At 34.3% G+C, this 19,988-nt stretch overlaps 1 protein-coding gene across 8 annotated transcripts in view; it reads left to right on the top strand.

The window, feature by feature from the left end:
• LOC131076262 (uncharacterized) overlaps window positions 1-19,988 on the top strand; it is a 52,014-nt gene that overhangs the window by 5,738 nt on the left and 26,288 nt on the right. For 6 of the 8 annotated variants that reach the window (XM_058013345.2, XM_059219956.1, XM_058013346.2 and 3 more), the window contains 8 exons: window positions 3,135-3,177; window positions 3,590-3,671; window positions 4,082-4,232; window positions 4,602-4,749; window positions 4,897-5,767; window positions 5,882-6,065; window positions 13,377-13,478; window positions 13,592-13,933. In XM_058013345.2, coding sequence (XP_057869328.1) covers window positions 3,138-3,177; window positions 3,590-3,671; window positions 4,082-4,232; window positions 4,602-4,749; window positions 4,897-5,767; window positions 5,882-6,065; window positions 13,377-13,478; window positions 13,592-13,933 — 1,920 coding nt within the window. In that variant the 5' untranslated portion in view covers window positions 3,135-3,137. The remainder of the gene's footprint in view (window positions 1-3,134; window positions 3,178-3,589; window positions 3,672-4,081; window positions 4,233-4,601; window positions 4,750-4,896; window positions 5,768-5,881; window positions 6,066-13,376; window positions 13,479-13,591; window positions 13,934-19,988) is intronic. The other 2 variants (XM_058013342.2, XM_058013349.2) reach the window with 2 other exon arrangements.

Raw genomic sequence — 19,988 nt, forward strand, 5'->3', positions numbered from 1 at the left:
GTCTAGTTTTTTGATGATCATCTAAGTAAGAGAGGATGATGTTGATTCTAGTGGTAAGGACTATGCAATAGATGTTTGGATGCAGATCTACCCAATGTATGGTAGATTTTCAGCAACCCAAAAAAATGGATCTATTGTCCAAATCTAGCCTCACTAATGAAATCAACTTAACAAACTGATTTGAAGGCACCTGTGGCTGAAGCACATTTTTGATCACACCTCTCTGCCTGAGTGTCTGACCATTCTGGGTACCGGCTCATTCATCCTTCTTGCTGTTGGCGATTCACACTGTAAGTTTGTGGCACCTTTTATTAAGCATTGAATTTATTAGAGCAAATCGAAATTCCTTAGCTAGGCGTGGGGTTTTGAAGGTGCATTGGGATGCGTGCCAAATAATGTGGGTGTTTTGATAGCTTACCTTTGGTTTGTTTTCATCGCTGCTGGTCTAGTGTTGGTTTGGGACTGATTTTGGGTGAATTGGGTGAGTATTTAGAGAGATATGACTGATTTAGTGGGTTTATAGGCTGCTGGTTATGCATTTCCAGCCTGCAATTTTGATGTTAGTAGAGTTTCATGCTTATTATCTTTTATGTTCAACATTATTCTTCTACTCTCACTCTCTCTGTTATTGTAAGGTTATGTAGTAGTACTACTAACCCATTCTGGCTTGTAATCTCTCATCTCGCTAAAAAGTGGAAGAGGTTGGCTTGCCGCCTACATTAGTTAAATTGTAATTCAGTCCTCCCGCTGCATAAGCGGTCGAGTTGAATATTTGTAATTCAGTCCTTTCGCTGAAATATTGCGGTTGAGTGATTTGTGTTTGTTGTATGGTTCTCTTGGCTGGTTCACCGCCGAGTCTTTGGCTTTCTTGCTGGATAAGCGGAAGGGGCTGGCTTGCCGCCCAGTATTGTATTTACTTTATCATTTCAGCAGATTTGTGATCTAACGATCCTCTCTTCATTGTATGTTCTCACCTTCCCACATTGGGCACTTGGTGATCAGAAAGTGGAAGGGTTGCATTTTCAGCAAGCTTTGAGTTTATGCTTTCTAACCTTAATGGGTTATATGTTGGTTGATGATTCTTATTGGTCTTAAAAACAAAAAAAAATATTCCGGATATTACAGTTTTCTAGTTTTTTTGGTTGTTTGATTATAGGGCTCGACCCTTGCGAGAAACTGGGATGTCTTAGTACTTTGGTACTTATGCATATTTATGTACAAGTTTAGTTGTTGACTCTACTTCTTTTGTTGAATTTATTGTGGATATACATCTTGTAGCGTATACTCTTAAGGTACATTCAATGAAGTTTGATACTATTGTTATCTACCTAATTTCAGGTATTGTACTAGTGTGGTTGCCATTTTCTTTTGTGTTTTGTTTGCTTTTTTACTTTTCCTCTTTTATCCTTACACCATCATAGAATGTCTTGGAGTTCATCTATAATATTTATAGAGTATGGTTTAACTCCTAAAAGCTACATAAAGGGCATGCATCCATAGGAAGTAGAAGCTTAGTCTTGTGGGCAGCTTTTTAGAGGACAATGGAAATCCAAATATTTTTATGAGAAATTAGCTACTTGTTGAACAAGCTTAAATCATTTACATTGGTACATGTCATTCCAATATCCTTATAAATCCCTCAATATTTAAAATGAATTGGAAGGTTTGAACCTACAATGCTAGGTGTTGTATATGCACCCATCAGTCGTTCAAGCTCAAGCATTGAGATTTACATGTAAACTCTAATTCATCTTGGATAAGATTATTCAATCATAAATGACATCAAGTTTTTAAGCTCGATCTTTGAATATGTTAGTGCCTATTATTTCTTTATACCACTTTATTTTTCTATTCAAACAAAATATAGAAATTAGGAGTTTAACCTACCTAAGGTTTCAAGCTCCTGGCAGATAGTAGTTTAGCCATTTTCTTAAGTGTTCTTAGAAAAGGAATTAATGATATATAATCCCATCTATCAGAGTTCTTTGTTGTAGACATTCCAGTTGTTTTCTGAAGTGATGTCACTGAAATGCTGTATAGGATGTGTTATAAACTATCTAAAATGTCAAGCTCCTGGCAGATAGTAGTTTAGCCATTTTCTTAAGTGTTCTTAAAAAGGAATTAATGACATATAATCCCCTCGATGAGAGTTCTTTGTTTAGATGTTCCTGTTGTTTTCTCAGTGATGGCACAGAGATGCTGTATAGGATGTTATGAACTAGAGGTGGCAACAAGTTTTCTTTTTTGATGGATGAGAGATCAGTAGTGTCCACTTCCAAGAGAACAAAAGCACATGACTTATTTTAATGTCTCAACAAATACCTACACTGTTGCATCTTTCTTGAGATTCCTGTCCCTTTTCAGAATGAAAAACCTCTATATCATACAAGTAATTACGCTGAGAGGTGTAATGTGATGGCAGCAGGGGATGGTGTCTCATGTCATGACTGTGTACATAAAAACCAAATACAACCAATATATATAGAAAAAGTAAAACTATAACACTAGAATTTCAAAGAGTGACATAAATATTTAATATTTACTACATTTTCAAATTAAAAACAAAACAAAAGAATTACTGAAATAATGAATGGTGGCTTTATTAAAAGTAAAATTAAAATTTATAGACAAAAGTAAAATTGCTCTTCAAATAAAGATAAAGTAAATAATGTAGTAAAATAAAATAATGCTTTTTAGTGGATATAAAAATTTGTGTCCATGTAGTAAATAAATTAATTCTAAAGTAAAATAAATTAACTCAAGTAAAACAAAGTATTTCTAGACTTATATCTCACGTTGATTTTTATGTAGATCTATTTAAGGTATCCTTACCAATGTTAGGAATGCTATTAATAGAATCACTTATATTGATCTACTTTATCTTCATTGTAAATATAAATGATCTGCTTTTTTGTTGGAAGGATCATATCTAGCTAATACTTGACTATTTAATATTATTTTATATTGTAAGAGTGTGTTTCAATTTGTTCTTTAATCCAACAAAGCTTTGAAATTTTCAGTGGACACTGCAAGCTGTTGGAAATTATCAGACCATATGTTTTTTGTTAATTTGCATTTGTCATGGGAATATCTTGTCTTGATCTATTCCTAAGGTTTTGTTTTCTTTCTTGTAGTTGATGAATGTGGTGATGGATTTAAACAAGCCCCCTGAAGAAGGTAGGTGCATTATTCCCTTGTACATATTTGGATTTCATTAAAAGAACACATAGATTTGTAAATCTAAATCCATTTTGTATTTAATTGTTACTACTTTTTAAACAAAATAATATTCAGAGTAAAATTCCTTTAATCGTATAAAATCTTGATATGTAGTAAGTTTCTTATAGAAAGTAGTTTCATGGTATAAATTACATTTATCTTTGTGTATTGCGTATCCATTCTTGACATTTATTATGTTCCTTGAAGAAGGTATGTTCAGTATTGTTTATACGAATAATAGGAAAATTAAAGTCGAGTGCTAAATTTCAACATTTTGAGGTTTTTTTATATATTTAAAATTGCGTGAATCTAATTTTTTTTATGTTGGATATTTCTGACATTTGACTTATGCATTTTTATGGGAGACCAGATGAATCATCCATTCTTTTTATGCTTTTGAAAGACGGCAAGCAAATCAGCCAAGTTTCATGCTCTAACACTCCGGTGAAAATGTAAGATTATATTGACAGAAAATGTAAGATTAGGTTGGCAGAATATGTTTTTAAGTTATCGGTGATGTCTGGATGAATTGAGTTATTTGATATGTATCATGCATTGGAAATACATTTAGTTCTATCTTTGATAATAAAACTTTCCTTAAGGCCAAATGGTGGAAATATCTTTTCCCTTTTTATAGATCAATTCTCAGATTGTAAGAGATAACTTGTCCCAGCAGCTGTAATGTGTGTTATAATTTGTAAGATGCTTGCCATTCCAGCTTGTATGTACTTACTCAACATCTGAGCAAGGTTACGTATCTGAACAATTTATTCAGATAGCATTCAATTTTGCATGTTCTTACTTTTGATGTTTTTAAAGGATTTATTTTTGAAAGTGACTATATATTTGAATACCTTTACAGCTCTGAATCCTTGCATATCAAGGATATTAATCCTGCGGCCTACTATCCACTCAAAACGTTGCCTCACATTTACTTTCATGCAGCTAGTCAGAACCGGCCTCAACGTAATGAGTGGCAAAGATTTCTAAATTATCTCCTTAATAGGGACAAGGTGAACATCTATTTGCTTTTCCACTTTACTGTTTATAAAGCACATGAATATTTCATTTTCATCACCCAAAGTTACTATGTGCCCTATTATATTGTACAGCCTGTGAGAGAAGTAATGTTATTTAATTTTGGTTGCTGCCAGCCTGCCACTATAGAATGGGGTTTACTTTGTTTTGTTAGGAGCAATTTTCATATGGAAAGTTTTGGTGCTTCCTGAAAATTTCAATGATGTTAATGTAAAACTAAATGTAAGCATGTATGCATTTGCATGATATGAAACCTATGTTCCTGCAATTAGCTGCTTCAGTCAAATTGACCCTTTAATATTTAAAAGATGATCTGAAGATCATGTTTATTGTGTCTAATACAGGTTGCAGTTTGCCAACATGGAAATTGTGAGTTCTTGATAGCACCTCCTGCTGGACAAGGCTCAGCTAATTTGGACTGTGTTGCTGTTGCTTATCGTTTTGGGGAGTTACCCAAGGATGGAGAATCTGGAGAAATTTTGGTATCTGCTGGTAACTATGCTACTTGCCATTTTAATATTACATACTACGTGGTTCTTGCTTACATTATATGTGTACCTTTTATTGAACAAACCAAAATCTGTTTTCATATGTGTTACTTGCAAAAATATTCTTGATGATTGCACTCTTCTTGTTCAGATAACCGGACTAGAGAGTCTGTGTTGGTTCAAGGGGGAAGCGTACCTAAATCTCATACTCCTGCATTACATATGAAAGGATCACAGCTGATTGTAAAATCTGAAGATGCTTGCTTAAGGCCACAGAATTCCCAATCACCAAGTCCAAGATTGGTGAGTGGTGATGCAACTTGTGCAATTTCAAGGGACTATAAAGAAGATAGTTTGGATAGTTGTCACCCTGTCAAGGAGCAAGCTTTGTATCAAACAATATATTCCTTGCCTGGTGAGACCATGTTGGCTCAAGGGGGAAGTACACCTAAACCTCAAACTCCAGCATTACACAGAGAGCAATCGCAGGTGATTGTAAAATCTGAAGATTTTAGAAGTGCGAGGGTCAGCACAGAAGATGCTTGCTTAAGACCACAAAATTCTCAATCGCTAAGTCGAGGATTGGTGAGTGGTAATGCAACTTGTACAGTTTCAAGGGACTATCGAAGATTTGGTCTGCATAATCTTCACCCTGCAGAGGAGCAAGCTTTGTATGAAAGAATATATTCGTTGCCTAAAGAACCTCTAAATTTTAAAGAGCATATGCATAACTTTTCAGCTCAAATACCACTTGAAATTCCCCACTATATGCATAACTCTTCAGGCCAAATACCACTTGAAACTCCCTGCCATTCATCAAGGGAAGTCGAACAAGATAAATTAGGTACTCCGCGCTATTCATCAACGGAAGTCAAACAAGATAAATTAGGTACAGATCGAGTCAAGGGCAGGTATGAAGTGGATCCTGATTTCTTTAATACACTTCGTCACATGCACAATGGATGGCCTTTTGGCGCTCTTGCGGAGCTCATTGATAATGCCAGGGATGCTAATGCTTCAAAGTAAGCTTAAGATAAGTTTTAAACTTTAAATCTAATTGATTGTCAAATAAAGATCCTGCTGTGCATTTTTTATGAGATAATAAAATCATATACTGAGTGAACCATGTTTAATAGGTTGGATATATCAATTCAAATGGAATTTAGTAAAAATGCTGGACAAAAGATACCTATTCTGTCTGTCATTGATAATGGTTGGGGCATGTCACATTTGGATATTAAAAGGATGGTCAGTATTGGGCATGGACGGCCCACTAAGGACAACAGGGATCACATTGGAAGATTTGGAGTTGGATTCAAGGTAATCAATCATTTGTGCTGTTTAATATTCTGGCTGGACTGTTCATTGATTACTTTTAAATGCATGACATCTATTGTTTTAGTATAATAACATTAGATTTCTATCATCAGGGATAACAAGATATATTTTAACCACAGAATTACTTCCAAGGCTGACATGGTCTAATGGGCTAACATTTCATGATTCGTAATGTCAATTTAAGTAGTCTTTGATGGGGGCACCACCTTGCCCTTGTCTTGGACCTCCTGGGGGGTTGGAGAGTGCACTCCCTTCTTTCACAATAGGAAGTTTGTTCCATTTGGTGCATGACAAAAGGTAGGTTTTAAAGAAGAAAATGCTAGAGTGATGTAAAGCTAAAATCCTTCCCCTTGCCATTCCTAAAATTCAGGCAAATATTTGTCATTTTGAAACCATGTTTCTATGCCCCCTCATCTTGGAATCTTGGAAAAATACTGATTTTTACAATGTAATGAGTGAAACTTTGGGTATTGAAACCTTGAATATGCGTTTTAGGTTGCTTATCTGCTTTCTTTTCTCTTATTGGCATTTTGCACCCTTATATGTGAAACATTTTGCAATCTTCCAACTTGATGATATGTAAGGTACAAGGGTATATACTATATATATGCATGCCCATATATGTCATGTATGGAAGGATCCATAAAACTAATTTGGTGGATATGTATGGTGGTCTTGATAGTGGGTGTGCATTTTTTTCTAAGATTTTCTAATAGTCTGCAAATATAGCTCATACAAACATTTGAGCCAACAAACACAAATCTCAGTTTCATAAGAGCAACAACTTAATATTTACAGCTACATGCTATACTGGAAAACCAAGAGGCAAGGGATTTGAATTTGGGTCCAAGGGCTTTTAACTTGGTTCTCCACAACGAGAACTAAACACTTTGATCACTTGATTTTTTTCCCTTGGACATTGGGAGTATTGAACATGGTTATGAAGAAGCTTTGCATTTTTTTCTTGCCCTGAACAATCTATTGCCTTCAAAAAATAAGGCCTTTTGCTGCATGTTACCATGATATTAAGTAGTGGATAATTTCTGGCATCTTTCCACCCATTCATCACAATACTACATCCTTTTGGAGCCTACATCCTTTTCATTGGTGTAGTTTGTTCCTCCAATTGAGTTTTTTCTTTATCGATTAGAGTAGCGCGAAGCCTTTAATACCCAGGTAAACCACCTGCTGGTGCATTATTGACAGCTTGGATCATCTCCTAGTAGAAAGTTGAGTGAGCAACTTTAAATGGTATTCCAGTTGCATAAAAAAACCTGCAATCGCTGCATCAATTGCTTTTCAACCTTGCACTTCAAACAATCTTCCAATGGGGTTTGAGCTGCCAATGTGTGGTCTCTTGCGAGCATATTCTGTTGCTACATCTCTAGAAGACACATCCATCTTGGACTCCCATTTTTGACTTTGAGCTGCAATAGTTGCTCCCGTTGTTGAAGCATGAGAGCTCTGACTAGCAACTTTCATATTAGCCCATTCTTGATCTTTCATAGCATCATATCATTCTCCCTCATTGGGACAAGGATCAACACCTTTCCTAGGTATGTGAAGGAAATGAGCCTTCACCTTGAAAAATAATTGAATCAATAATCAAATGATATTTATTCAATCAGAGAGCCGTTTAAATAGCCGATTACAAACGATGATGTTTCTAAAAAGAAACAACCACACTTCTAAAAATAGAAGCCAAAAATAGAAAACTAAATAAAGCAAAAAATTACACTAATGACCATTAAAATACTAATTAAATATTCTAATACCCTCTCTTAATGGTCATTCTATCTACTAACTACCCTACAGAAGACACTGCAGGTCTTTTGATCACAAACGGAAAGAACACTCTGTTGCGGCAGAGACCCTCCTAGGATTTGCAAAGTGTTAATGACCAAGATTACCAGAATCCATTCAACTTGATGTTGGGTAACCAAACTGAAACCTAAAACCCTGATTTTGAGGAAAAATTGACAAACCCTCCAAAATTGAAGATACAAATCATTGTTTGTGGAAAAAAATGGTAAAACCTTAAATAGGAACAAAAACTTTGCAATGATTTTTGAGGAAAGAATCAAACAAAACCTTGAAACGTCGCGTGACAAAACCGCAAACATCACGCGGTAAAACTCCAAACATCACATGGTAAAACATTAGACACTAGGTGGTAAAACATCAGACATCATGCGACAAAACACTAGACATCACGTGTTAAAACATCACTCCCCAATTTTGGAGGAAAAAATCAAGCAAAACCCTCCCATGATTTTTTTTGGAGAAAAATCAGAAAACCAATAATAATTTTTATCTAAATCCACGGAACAATTTTTTATGGGCAAAAAATATTATTATTAAAAACCCAAAAATAACCACAAATAAATTGTTAGGACAAAAATTATAAAAAACCATGAAACGATTTTTCTGAAAAACTTTTGTTCTTGGGTGCGGAACACACTAGAAGAAACACGGAAAACCCTGCTTCATTGTGTCGCAGAAAAACATAGCGAACATGGGATTAGCAAAAATGCACACGGAAACACGAGAAAGGTTTGCCTATCGCTCATAGAAAAAGACGAAAAATTGCGCGAATAAATTGCTGCCGCTGCTGTGAAACCCAAAACGCAGAAATGAACACATTGTTGCCACCCAAAATTGCGGAATACAAACATATCGCAAACAAAAAAATGGCAGCCGTGAAAAACGTGGGCATAAGGAAGCCGTAGGAAAAAACGCGAATTTAAAAAGATCCACCAACCACCCAGATCAGCAAAAATCGTGCCACGAAAAAAATTGCGACGGAGGTTGTAGGTGCGACAGAAAAACGCGAAACCCTTGTCGTGGGAAAAACGTGATGTAAAACAAATGCTTGCCGGAAAATCTGAGGCCCTACAAAAGTTGGTGCAGAAAGGAAATCCAATACAGGCCAAAAAAAAATGTGAACTAGAGACAAAAACTCTTCACAAAAACAACGCTTTGGGAACACACATGAATGCTCACACACGAACCTGCAAAAAATCTAGGCCCGAAAAAAAAAACTTCACGATTCTTCATTGGACAAAGCTTACATTTGATTGTGGGTGTGCTAACTGTACCTTTTTGCCCTGGAACATGGTCACCGATACCTCCACATGGGCTTCAAGCCTTTCTTTCCTCCACCCAACATTCTACATGGAAAAACAAAAAGTAATTAGATTTGATGTGAAGTCATGCGATTTTTTCAAAATAGATGGAATGCAAGTTTTAGGTTTGTAATGCAAATAAAATTTGAATTTGAATTTCAGATTTATCTTCTGTTATTCTACCAATAATTGACAATTTTTAATGCAAAGAAAATAATAAAAATAAAATATATATGATTATGAGTATATGATAGTAGACACAATACTCTGTCGATTGTCATAGACTCATATATAAAATTAAAAATGTATTTAATAAAAAAATACATATTATCATTAAACACTTGGATTTATCAATAAAATATATAAAAACAAAGGTATCAGATATCAAATTTTAATTTTATAGAGGGAAATTCAAATCATACATGAGTGATCCCAAATAAAGAAGCAAAGAAAATCTGGAAAAAGTAGACCAATATAGTAATATTTAAATATTAAAATACAAAGAACTAAAAGAAGCAATCATAGATCAAGCAAAACCCTAAATATGCACAAAGAAAACTGAAAATAAAAAAAATAAAAAACAGGAGTCTATGTTAGTTGCAGATGAACGTTTGCATTCACAGGTGCTATAAAAATCACTGCAAATCGTTGTTGAAGTTTGGATCTGGTGTATTTTAAGTTTTGATGTGGTGTGATCAGACTAACCTCCACATTTTCTTCCTTTCCTGCACGTTTTTCCTCTTTCTGTCACATTTTTTCCTTGTTACGCGTTCTTCTTATCCTTTCACCCGCATTTTTGGAGATCATCATGCATGTTATGTGGGTACTGGTAGAAGTGGCTGTGCTCTTTCTGTTCATTTGACTTGGCCAAAATTTCAATAAGCAGGGCTACACTGTCAAACAAGATGGGGTTTGGGTCTCCGTTGGATTGCAGCAGAATAAAAGCCTACTATTATTTACCTATTAAAGATAAGGGCTTCATACAATTCAAATATAGATAAATCAGAAGCTAAACCTCAATTTTTTTTTTTGCCAAATTAACGAACATGAACTGAAACTGATAACTTAGAAAATGAACAGATAACAATGGTAATGCTGATAACTATGTTTGGATAAAGTGAATTTAAAATGGTCAAACAATCCTTTCACATTGAAGGTTGTTGGAAGAATGTCTGCTAACACATATTTTTTCCTTTGCTGCCTTGATTTTTTTTCCTGTTGATTAGAGAAAATAGAACAAATATTGAATAGTTTGCACTAAAATCAGGTACAATTGTATTGGAGAAAATATAGAGTTTGATTGCCAGTCACATGACGTATTTTGAGAGCCAAATGCACATGCAAAATCTAGAGATGAAATCAAAATTCATATCTTTCATAATGTAGATTATGAAATATGGAATGGAAAAGACAAATCTTAGAGGTGGAAAATAAATATCTCTTTTGAATGTTCTTGTTTCTTCTCTTTCACAAGTTGATTTTTTCTCTTAGTTGTGAGGACATTGTAAGGGGAACTAGTTCATTATTATATACTTATTGGAGATGTAAATCTTTAACATTTTAATAAATTAATATGCATGTAAAATTAAGAAGGAAAGTATTATTGTAGGGCAATTCTTAAAAAAATGTACGAAAAACTAACATTTTAAAGTACACAAATATAGATGTCAACAGATGCAGGAATAAATCATCATTTTTAATCATGACAAAATATCAAGACCTCAAAGCTGATGCTTGATAGGACCAAGGCTTTGTCAAGAATACAGAGTGGAACGGAGATAAATAGACACAAATGCACCAAGGAAAACAGAGTATATTGAGAATGGAATCAATCTCCAGGTTCCTTATTTAGTTTGTCTCTAACAACTCATCACTCTCGTGTCTAGTAACTTTGGAGGCAATCAAAATATCATTTAAAAAAATTAGTTGATGAAGTTTACAAATTTGGTACAAATGAGCAAGCTGATTCCAATTGGGATCAATACTTTAGCTCTTTATGAGAAATAGATTATTTAGGGATCAATACTTTAGCTTTTTATGAGAAATAGATTATTTAGGTCCTTATGAACAATGGGTGTGCAGAAGTCATCACTTAGAATTATATGTAATAGTTTAATGTTTTGTTTATTCCAATAAGTTTTTGGAGAAGTTAAATGTTTACTTTTTTGTACCTGCTCTTAATTCTTATAAGGTTTGATTTTTTCCTTTTTACGTAAGTCACCTATGGGGATATTTTGGAACAGCATTTGGAATTGGCTGCATTTAGAAAATGAAAATAACTTATGTTAGTGATTCAATTTGGATATGATTCCCATCCTGCAAACACACACTTATGGCACAAATTCAAGAATAAGATAAAAATTAGTATCAAATTTATGTTTTCTTAAAATTAATAATAGCGACATATCATTGAACTAATGCATTCTTTTATTGTATGTTTTTCTCGGAACCAAATATGTGAGGTGATATAAAAGGGTAATAGTTTCAAAATTCCTGCAAAAAGTCTCAACCTTGTGAGAGAAGATACATCAAAGAAGTGAGATGATAACATAGTCAAATTTTGGATCTTGATCTATATATATCATATAAAGCCTTAGAAGTAGGAGAAATTTGAAAGATCAAAAGCTACAACATGATTTATCTAAAAGGATGGTTCATAGTGCATTGACACTTTCCTTGGGTTTGTTGAATTAGAGGAGGTCTATGCATATTTCAAAGCCAGCCAATACCACCATTAGCAGGAAAATCAACACCACCATTCCAATTTTCCACTTGGCAAGATATTCGTGAGGGTGCAACTGCTTCACAATATGAGATTTCCAAGGCTATGTTTTTGGGACGGGGACGTTTTTCCGATTCCCTGATTTGTCGAGCCATTTTTGGGGATGGCCATGGGATGGCAAGATAAAAAATAAGGAAAATTAAAAATATACATGGAATTTTTAAATATTTATATGATAACATTGATATCTGATAAAGTATGCATATATACATTATAGAACCTTAATATATTTATATAACATTTGTATTAAATTGAGAGTTCACATGAGAGTGAATGTCAAACAAGCTAGCGAAACTCAAACTTTAATTCAAATTAGCAAGTTTGGGAGCTTCACTTTGAGCTGCCTTTTTCATTGACACTCTCTCATTGATGATAGAGTTTGTATCCAGTTTGCTGTTTATGGACTGATTTCAATTCTTAAAATGATGCCAGTTATGCTCATTCATGTGTGTTTCAGCTATTGAGGCTAGTTAAGGTACATTTCTTTTAAGGCATCAGTAATATCTTCTTGGAGCTTTGAAATCAGAAATTTAATGCAGGAGCGAAATCATATGAAAGACCTTATTTCATGTTGCTGCAGTTAGAACTGACATGTAGTTTAATGTGTATGAAATCTATTAAACACGTATGCACTATTGCTGAGGTGTGGGGGCATACAAAAAGAAATAAAAGATTTTTTTAAAGCATTTAAGTGTTGTTTAAATTGTGCTGGGTAAAATGGGACTGTTAAGGGATGTCACAGACGTCCTCGACTGTCTCGGAGACCGCTGACCATCCCTGGCGTAAAGCCCAGCTTTCCCCACTTAACGGGGATGCTTGCAAAAACCCTGTGGACATGCCCTCAGGTTTCCTTGCTCCAAGGCACTTGCTGCGGTGAAAGCTGTTGATGGTTGTTCATTTAAAGTACATTGATTTATGTATATAAATGATGGTTATAAATAATTATAATATTTGATGCATTACTAATCTATGCATCTTTTGTTAGGCAATATAATATTTGTTATGCATCTTATAATTATCATATAAATTTTGAAGAGTTGAACATTTGCGCAATTTAATCATATGATTAAAAAAGTTAAAGATGATCTCAGCATTGCAAATTTTTATTTGTACAGAAGTAATAGATAGATGAACACAATACTGCCTTATATTACATGGACTGACTATGGTTATCATTAGAAAACTCTCGACATAATCAATTGGGATTTTTTCCATAATTGATCTTGATTTATATTTTGTTATTTTCTTCAAGATATTTGTAGAGCACTTCTTTTAGGGAATCATGAATGTGCGTCCTAGATGTATGATGTTGATAAAACGTGTGAGCACACATTTTTAGAATCCACATGTTATTTGTTGACAATTTTTCCACCATGACATGTGCAGACAGGAACCATGCAACTTGGAAAGGATGCAATTGTTCTTACTCAATGCAGTGAAACTCGGTCAATAGCTTTTTTGTCACGTTCATACAATGAAAATAAGAAAGTGAGATTTCTCTATTTGTAATGTTACCATAATGATGTAATATACACCATTCCCTTGCATTTTGTCATTTGGTGAATTTGCTCTGTATTTGATTTCTTATGTTTAAACTTGAGTGTTATCAGGATCTAGATATTCCAATTATAACATATCGAAAGGAGGGAGGGTGGATGGATTTTGACCTTGAAGTACATAGTGAAGCTGAAGCAGAGACTGACTTGAAATCCATTCAGGAGTACTCACCATTCAATGCATATACCATTGGAAGCAAGTTTGCAAGCTTTGCAGAGAATGGTACTGGGACACACATTTATATCTACAATCTAGCCCGATGGGGTTCAGAGTACACTTTAGCCTGGGATGAAAAATGTAATGATGAGAGAAATTTAAAAAAGAAACGAGATATCTGGATAAGATCAAAGCGGGTGAGGAAACGGGAGGGTCAAATTAGTCGAGAGGTGAGTAAATGAGCCTTTTAAATGGTTTTCTTCATCATGTCAGCTTTTTTTAAAATAAAAAATGTTTCAATTAAATAAAATATTTCTTTTATATAGTCCTTTTTGTTATCTCTCTTCCATTTTTGGTTTTCCTGATTTTTGATGATTGAGGGTTTGTGGTGTTTAAGAGTCGATATTTTAATTTTTCTTCCAACATGTTCAGCTAATTGAAATTTTGTATGAATTGAAAAAGATTGTCTTTCAGTTCACTCTATGATCAAATCTTTAATTTGAAATCATTTAACATTGTGTTCAAATTTTTCCCTTGATAGTTATATAATGTAATTAGAAGCCACACGTGGCAGTAGACAAGGGCATTTATTGAGGTCTTTGAGGTTAACATGTATTTCTCATAGACTTTCAATTTATTTTTCATGATGAATATGCTAGAAATTCAAAACTTTTATTCAGAGGTGAATGGCACCTTCATGCAAACTGATCATTCAATTAAAGGATGGGGTCTATTCTTCATGATGCATATTTTATTATAGTGATGACTTTGAGCTCACTTTGCTGAAGTCCAATGCCAAAAGCAAGCTTATGGCTTGTTTAACTCTAATATAACTGAATGTTAGAGCATGATTACTTACATGTTTGTCTTAATTTGATTTCTTGTGAAAGGGAGGGAATCACAGATGGAGGACAACTTGTTTCTTGCTGCAATAAGATGATTCTCTGTGTAGCATCCCCTCTCTCATCTTAGAAAAAGATCTTGTAAATGTATCTTGGCGACTATATATACTAAAGAAACTTATATCTTGATAATTACGTTATGGATAAGATAGTTTTTGTTTCTTGCTTTTGCAGCCCTTCCCAGTATTGAAACGCCTTGTTGCAGGTATAAATTTAAAGGGCTGACAACTATGACTTGGGTGATTCAAAGAATTCTAGCAGGTTCACCAAAGAATTAGTTTTATGAATTGTAACACATTGAATGATATTTTAGGCTACGTAAATGGTACAAAATATGGTCAATGTTGAGATTAGGATATCCATGGAGTGTGACTGACAACCTTACTTATAGATAGATCTATCTACTTCGCCTGTGAGTTATATTGAACATGCAATGAAAATGTGAAAGACAAATATAGAAGCACCTTTAACAAGGGAAAGTGAACACAGCTCTTCTATTTATCATGAACATGATATTATAAATGTGTGCAGATTTTTTGACTTTGAAACCAAAGTCACGTATAACTCTTTGGAGAACTTTAGAGATAGATTGGCATTGAGGGTGTGGTACAAAATATTGAAGTCTATTAAATGACTAACTTGCTACATCATGCCTCTATAGGAAATGAAAGGGTTAGAGTTATAGATTCTGAAAATAGCTCATTCCAATAATTGTTGATGTGTTGTTTATTTTATTCAATTGATCATTGACATGTGTGCTTTTTAGGTGTCCCAAATTTGTCTTATTATACATGTGGAACTCGCCACAGTGATGTCACTGTGTAGTCTTGCCAGCATTATGAAGTTTGCAAACTATGAAAGGGTTCACTTTGTAGTGTTGCAAGTGTTGTGAAGTTTGGAAACCACAAAAAGGTAGTTTTAATACCTTGCAAAGAAAAAAGTTTTTGTTGGGGGCTATGAATTCAATAGGATTGCGATTGGATCAATGCACAAGGAATTTGTGACTTACTGATGTGCTTTAATCTTTGATATATTTGAAAATAGAAATAGAAATACATGTAATTGTAGGGGTGTCAAATATTTTAAAGGATTTTGACCAAGATATTTCCTGCTATGAAGGTCTAAACTTGCTTCCTAAATAAAAATTATGCATGATATATGATTCTTGATTCACAACTATAGATACCCTTTTTATATTGGGCTAATATATAATCAAATATATCTTATTTACTATGTTCAATGGAGTCTTGACATAGGGGGACATGGGTGATGGGTCTTACAGATGGGGAGACCAAGGGCCTAGTATTGGGGATGATGAGGGGATTGCTTGTAGTGTGGGTGGGGCTCATAAGCTATAAGGGCTAGGGTTAGTGGCACAAAGATCCCAAATATTTTCTTTATTAAAAAAGTTGGACTTTTTTCAATTGGACTATTGTGAGGGATGTTTTGGTCTCTTAGGCTTGGTTTGTAATGTCCCCAATTTGGGATGTACCTATTATTGACCAAAATTACATTTCCAAGAATATGATTTACTTACCAATAGCATTCAAAAGTTTGTAACTCTTGCGAAGGACCTAATTATGAAGAATTGTGACTCCCTCACATTGGAAGGTATAAAGGGGGAAAACATGTTATTTGAAAGGATCATCACATATCAATTCATTCAAGAAACCAATTATTCATCAAGGCAAACAATAAATTACCAAGCACAACAATAAAACACTTGAATAAATCATATTTTCAATCATCAATCAATCCAAGCAGTTCATGCTAGCTTCAAGTCGTTTGGGCAAATCATTGAAATATCAATTCCTTCAGGCCTCAGTTAAGGAATCTATGAATCCACCTCAAAATTTTCATCATGCATACCAATCAATTTATAAATCAAATCATCAATGATCAAAATGTCAATAGCAATCAATTATCAAATATGGAATATCAATCAATTATCAATTCATAATGCATTCATCAATCTGATTATCAAACATTTAATCAAAAATTGGATATTCACTCATCATCAAAAGGACATAACCAATCATTTGCAGCATTCACACACACACACACACACACACACACACACACACACACACAGAGACTATCGATTTATCGTCCAACTCCCAAGCAATTTGTCATATGAATTCAGAATTTCATTTAAAACTCACTCTAACACACAGATGAACATTTTGTCATTGATGTTACCATTTAATTGCTTGAAGGAAATAATATGCAAATTGTAAATCATCTTGATCACCCTATCCACGATCGTTGCTTGAGGACAAGCAATCTTGGGAAGGGCAGACTGTTATGCCCCTCTCATAATGCCAATATTCACACCACCTCTAAAGTACATTAAGGAAACCCACACAGAGAAAATTATCTTATATTATAAGACTTCAAAATTTTTCAATGATCTAAATCAGACCTAGACAAATAGAAAGAAAACATTCTAACCCTGCACTGGTGCATAGGCAACTATCTCATCGTTAATCCAACAACAATCTCAGTATGAATGAAGCGATAATGGTAATAACAGTTAATATCAAATGGTGATAATAACAGATTGTGCCTCTTTTCCTAATGATAAAGTTTCCAAAGCAACATTGTTAAGATGCGATTTGAAGGGATGCTAAGTTTCAATAAGATTAAGCCAAGCATTTGTTATGAACAGTCACGGTCAAATCAGGAGGAGTTGCCTCTCTTACAAATATCTGCGACCAACATGATGGGTCATAACTTCTCACCGTTGATAGGAAGGTATAAATATCCAATCCAAGTGATCAAGGGAGGGGATCAGAATTAGCATTAAATCTAATAAGAGATTGCAGATTCAAAATATATATATTCTAAGCTATTCAACTATTGTGCTATGGAGGATAATGCATAGCAATATGATGTGATTTGTTATTGGTCTCCAATTTGATAGGAAGTGGGAATGTATACAGGTATTCTGTTATGTATAATTAATAATGAATCTAGAGTATATGCATAATTAATGTGGATAAGATTCCTTTAAGCTTATATCCAATCCACCATACTGTTATGGAGGGGAGGTAGGACATATAAGGGGGGCAAGTAGCAAAAGGTCTATTCAAGTAGTGGTAACCCTGAATGGGGTTGGGAGGTCTAATGGCAGATGCCATTAATCAGCTCCTGGGCTTGATGGATAGGGGCTCAATGCGCCTTGTATGATCTGCCATGTGCTTCATAGTGTGAATGGAATGTTGGGAAAAGTCCTATGGGAATCTTATATACATTAAGAGTATTACAATGATGGGTAGAATTCCCTTTGGGATATTGTTGAAATATATGTTTATTTTTCTATCTATGACTAACCTGTTTGCTTGATCTAAATCAAGGAGTCAATCTAGACTTCAATTAGGAATTACAGAGTGATGACTGAGTGAGTGATCATTGATTGTTTTGAATGGTCTCTCCTTTATACTTTATTGGTGGAAGAGTCACCACCTTTCATAAGAGTTGAGTCATCACTTTTTGTTGCTGCCTTTTCGAATAATAAATTATTCTCCAAATTGAACTCCCTTGGATCCCCTCATCAAATGAAACCTTCTCCCATTTATATCTTCCAATGTGAGGGAGAGTCACACCTCTTCATCATTTATGCCTTTTGAAAGAGTCACAATCCTTACATAATTACCACCCTTTGAAAGAGTCGCAACCCTTCATAATTACCACTCTTTGAAAGAGTCACGATACTTCTTGATTACCACCCTTTGAAAGAGTCACAACCCTTCATGATTACCACTCTTTGAAAGAGTCACGACTTTTCATGATTACCACCCTTTGAAAGAATCACAACACTTAATTGTTACCACCCTTTGAAAGAGTTACAAACGTATTTTCTTCACGTTCTTTAGTTCTTCCATTAATCCTTCCCTAGTTCCGATGCTCCATTTTTTTTCCTTCTCTCCTTTCAAATGAGGTTCTCTTCTCCATTTCATATCTCATGTTTGAGGGAGTCACAACTTTTCATTTCATGCCTTTTGACCATTTATTATAACTTAGTTAAATTTTAATTTTATTCTTTTATATCTCAATTTTATTTTTATTCTTTTGTATTTTAATTTTATTATTATTATTTATTATTAAATCCTATTTCAAAGAGGGGGACATGACATGGCTGGGAGATGCAATGGAGCCCTCATTGAGGGAGAAGTCTTGGAGATGTCCCCATGTACTTGGTGGATGTTGTGGGATGATGGAGGGACATTTTCCACCAACTCCCCATTGGTAGAAATTTAGCAGCAAAAATCATTTGGGGAAAAAATCAGCAAACCAAAAGTATAAGATATTTTGAAATAATCGGCAAAAATAGGATTTAAAAAAACATAACAAATTGTAAAACAAGAGAAAAAACTATTTCTTTAAAAAACTTAAGGGCATTTCCATAGCATAGAGATATAGAGAACAAATAAAATAGAGTTTAAGCCATGAATTGTAGAAAATAATTTTTCGTTGTTTATATTCATATTGCTGATTACATAGGAAAATATTCAGTTAACTTTTTAAGAGGGCAGCAACCAAATACACCAAATAGCTGTCTAAGTCTGAAATATTAGCTAAGTCTATGAAGTAACTGAGATCAAAACTTAATAGACAACAATCCAGCTACTGTTATGAATTTAGTAAAGGTGGAAGCCATTTTGAAGTGATCCAAGAATTTCATTGTGATTGAGGCAAGGAGTTTTGTATGGTTAATTCAATATTTTAGAAAGCTTATCAAATCATATTCCACAATGTAATGTCCCCTCTTTCCTAGTTGGTCACTCAAATATAGAGATTCGTCTGTTATCACAGGTGAACTCAGTGAATAGGAGATGTCAGTGCTGACATGTGGGGTCTTATACTTGGCATTTGGGTGCTAGGAAGTGTTAATATTTGGGAATATAATGTTATTTTTATATAAACTCACTTTTCTAAAAATAAAAAAAGTTAATTAAAGTGAATTTATGGGGTCAAGTTATAAAGTAATAATAAAATATAAATGCACCCCCATGGCACACACCCCTAGGCATAATGTTGTTTTAAAAAGTGGGCAATATCAATGATGAATATGTTAGTTTAGGATCAGACTGATAACAGAAAGCAGAAAATAACAAATGCAACACACATAACACAACAGTGCCCTGGGAAAACCTCCCTCTTGGAGGTGAAAAACCCAGCAACAAAAGATCTCAGATTATATTAATTAAACACAGTAGCAGATTTACAATCTTGCTTCACACATGAAACATACTTCAAATTAGGGCACACATTAGGGCAACTTATCTTGCTGTAGGCAATACAATATGTTGAAGGCTATGTCCTTGAATGCTTCACTGCCCTAGATGAAGTTCACTGTTACCATGAATGGATTCGGTAGGCT

Source organism: Cryptomeria japonica, chromosome 4, assembly GCF_030272615.1.
Source record: "Cryptomeria japonica chromosome 4, Sugi_1.0, whole genome shotgun sequence".
NCBI lineage: Eukaryota > Viridiplantae > Streptophyta > Pinopsida > Cupressales > Cupressaceae > Cryptomeria > Cryptomeria japonica.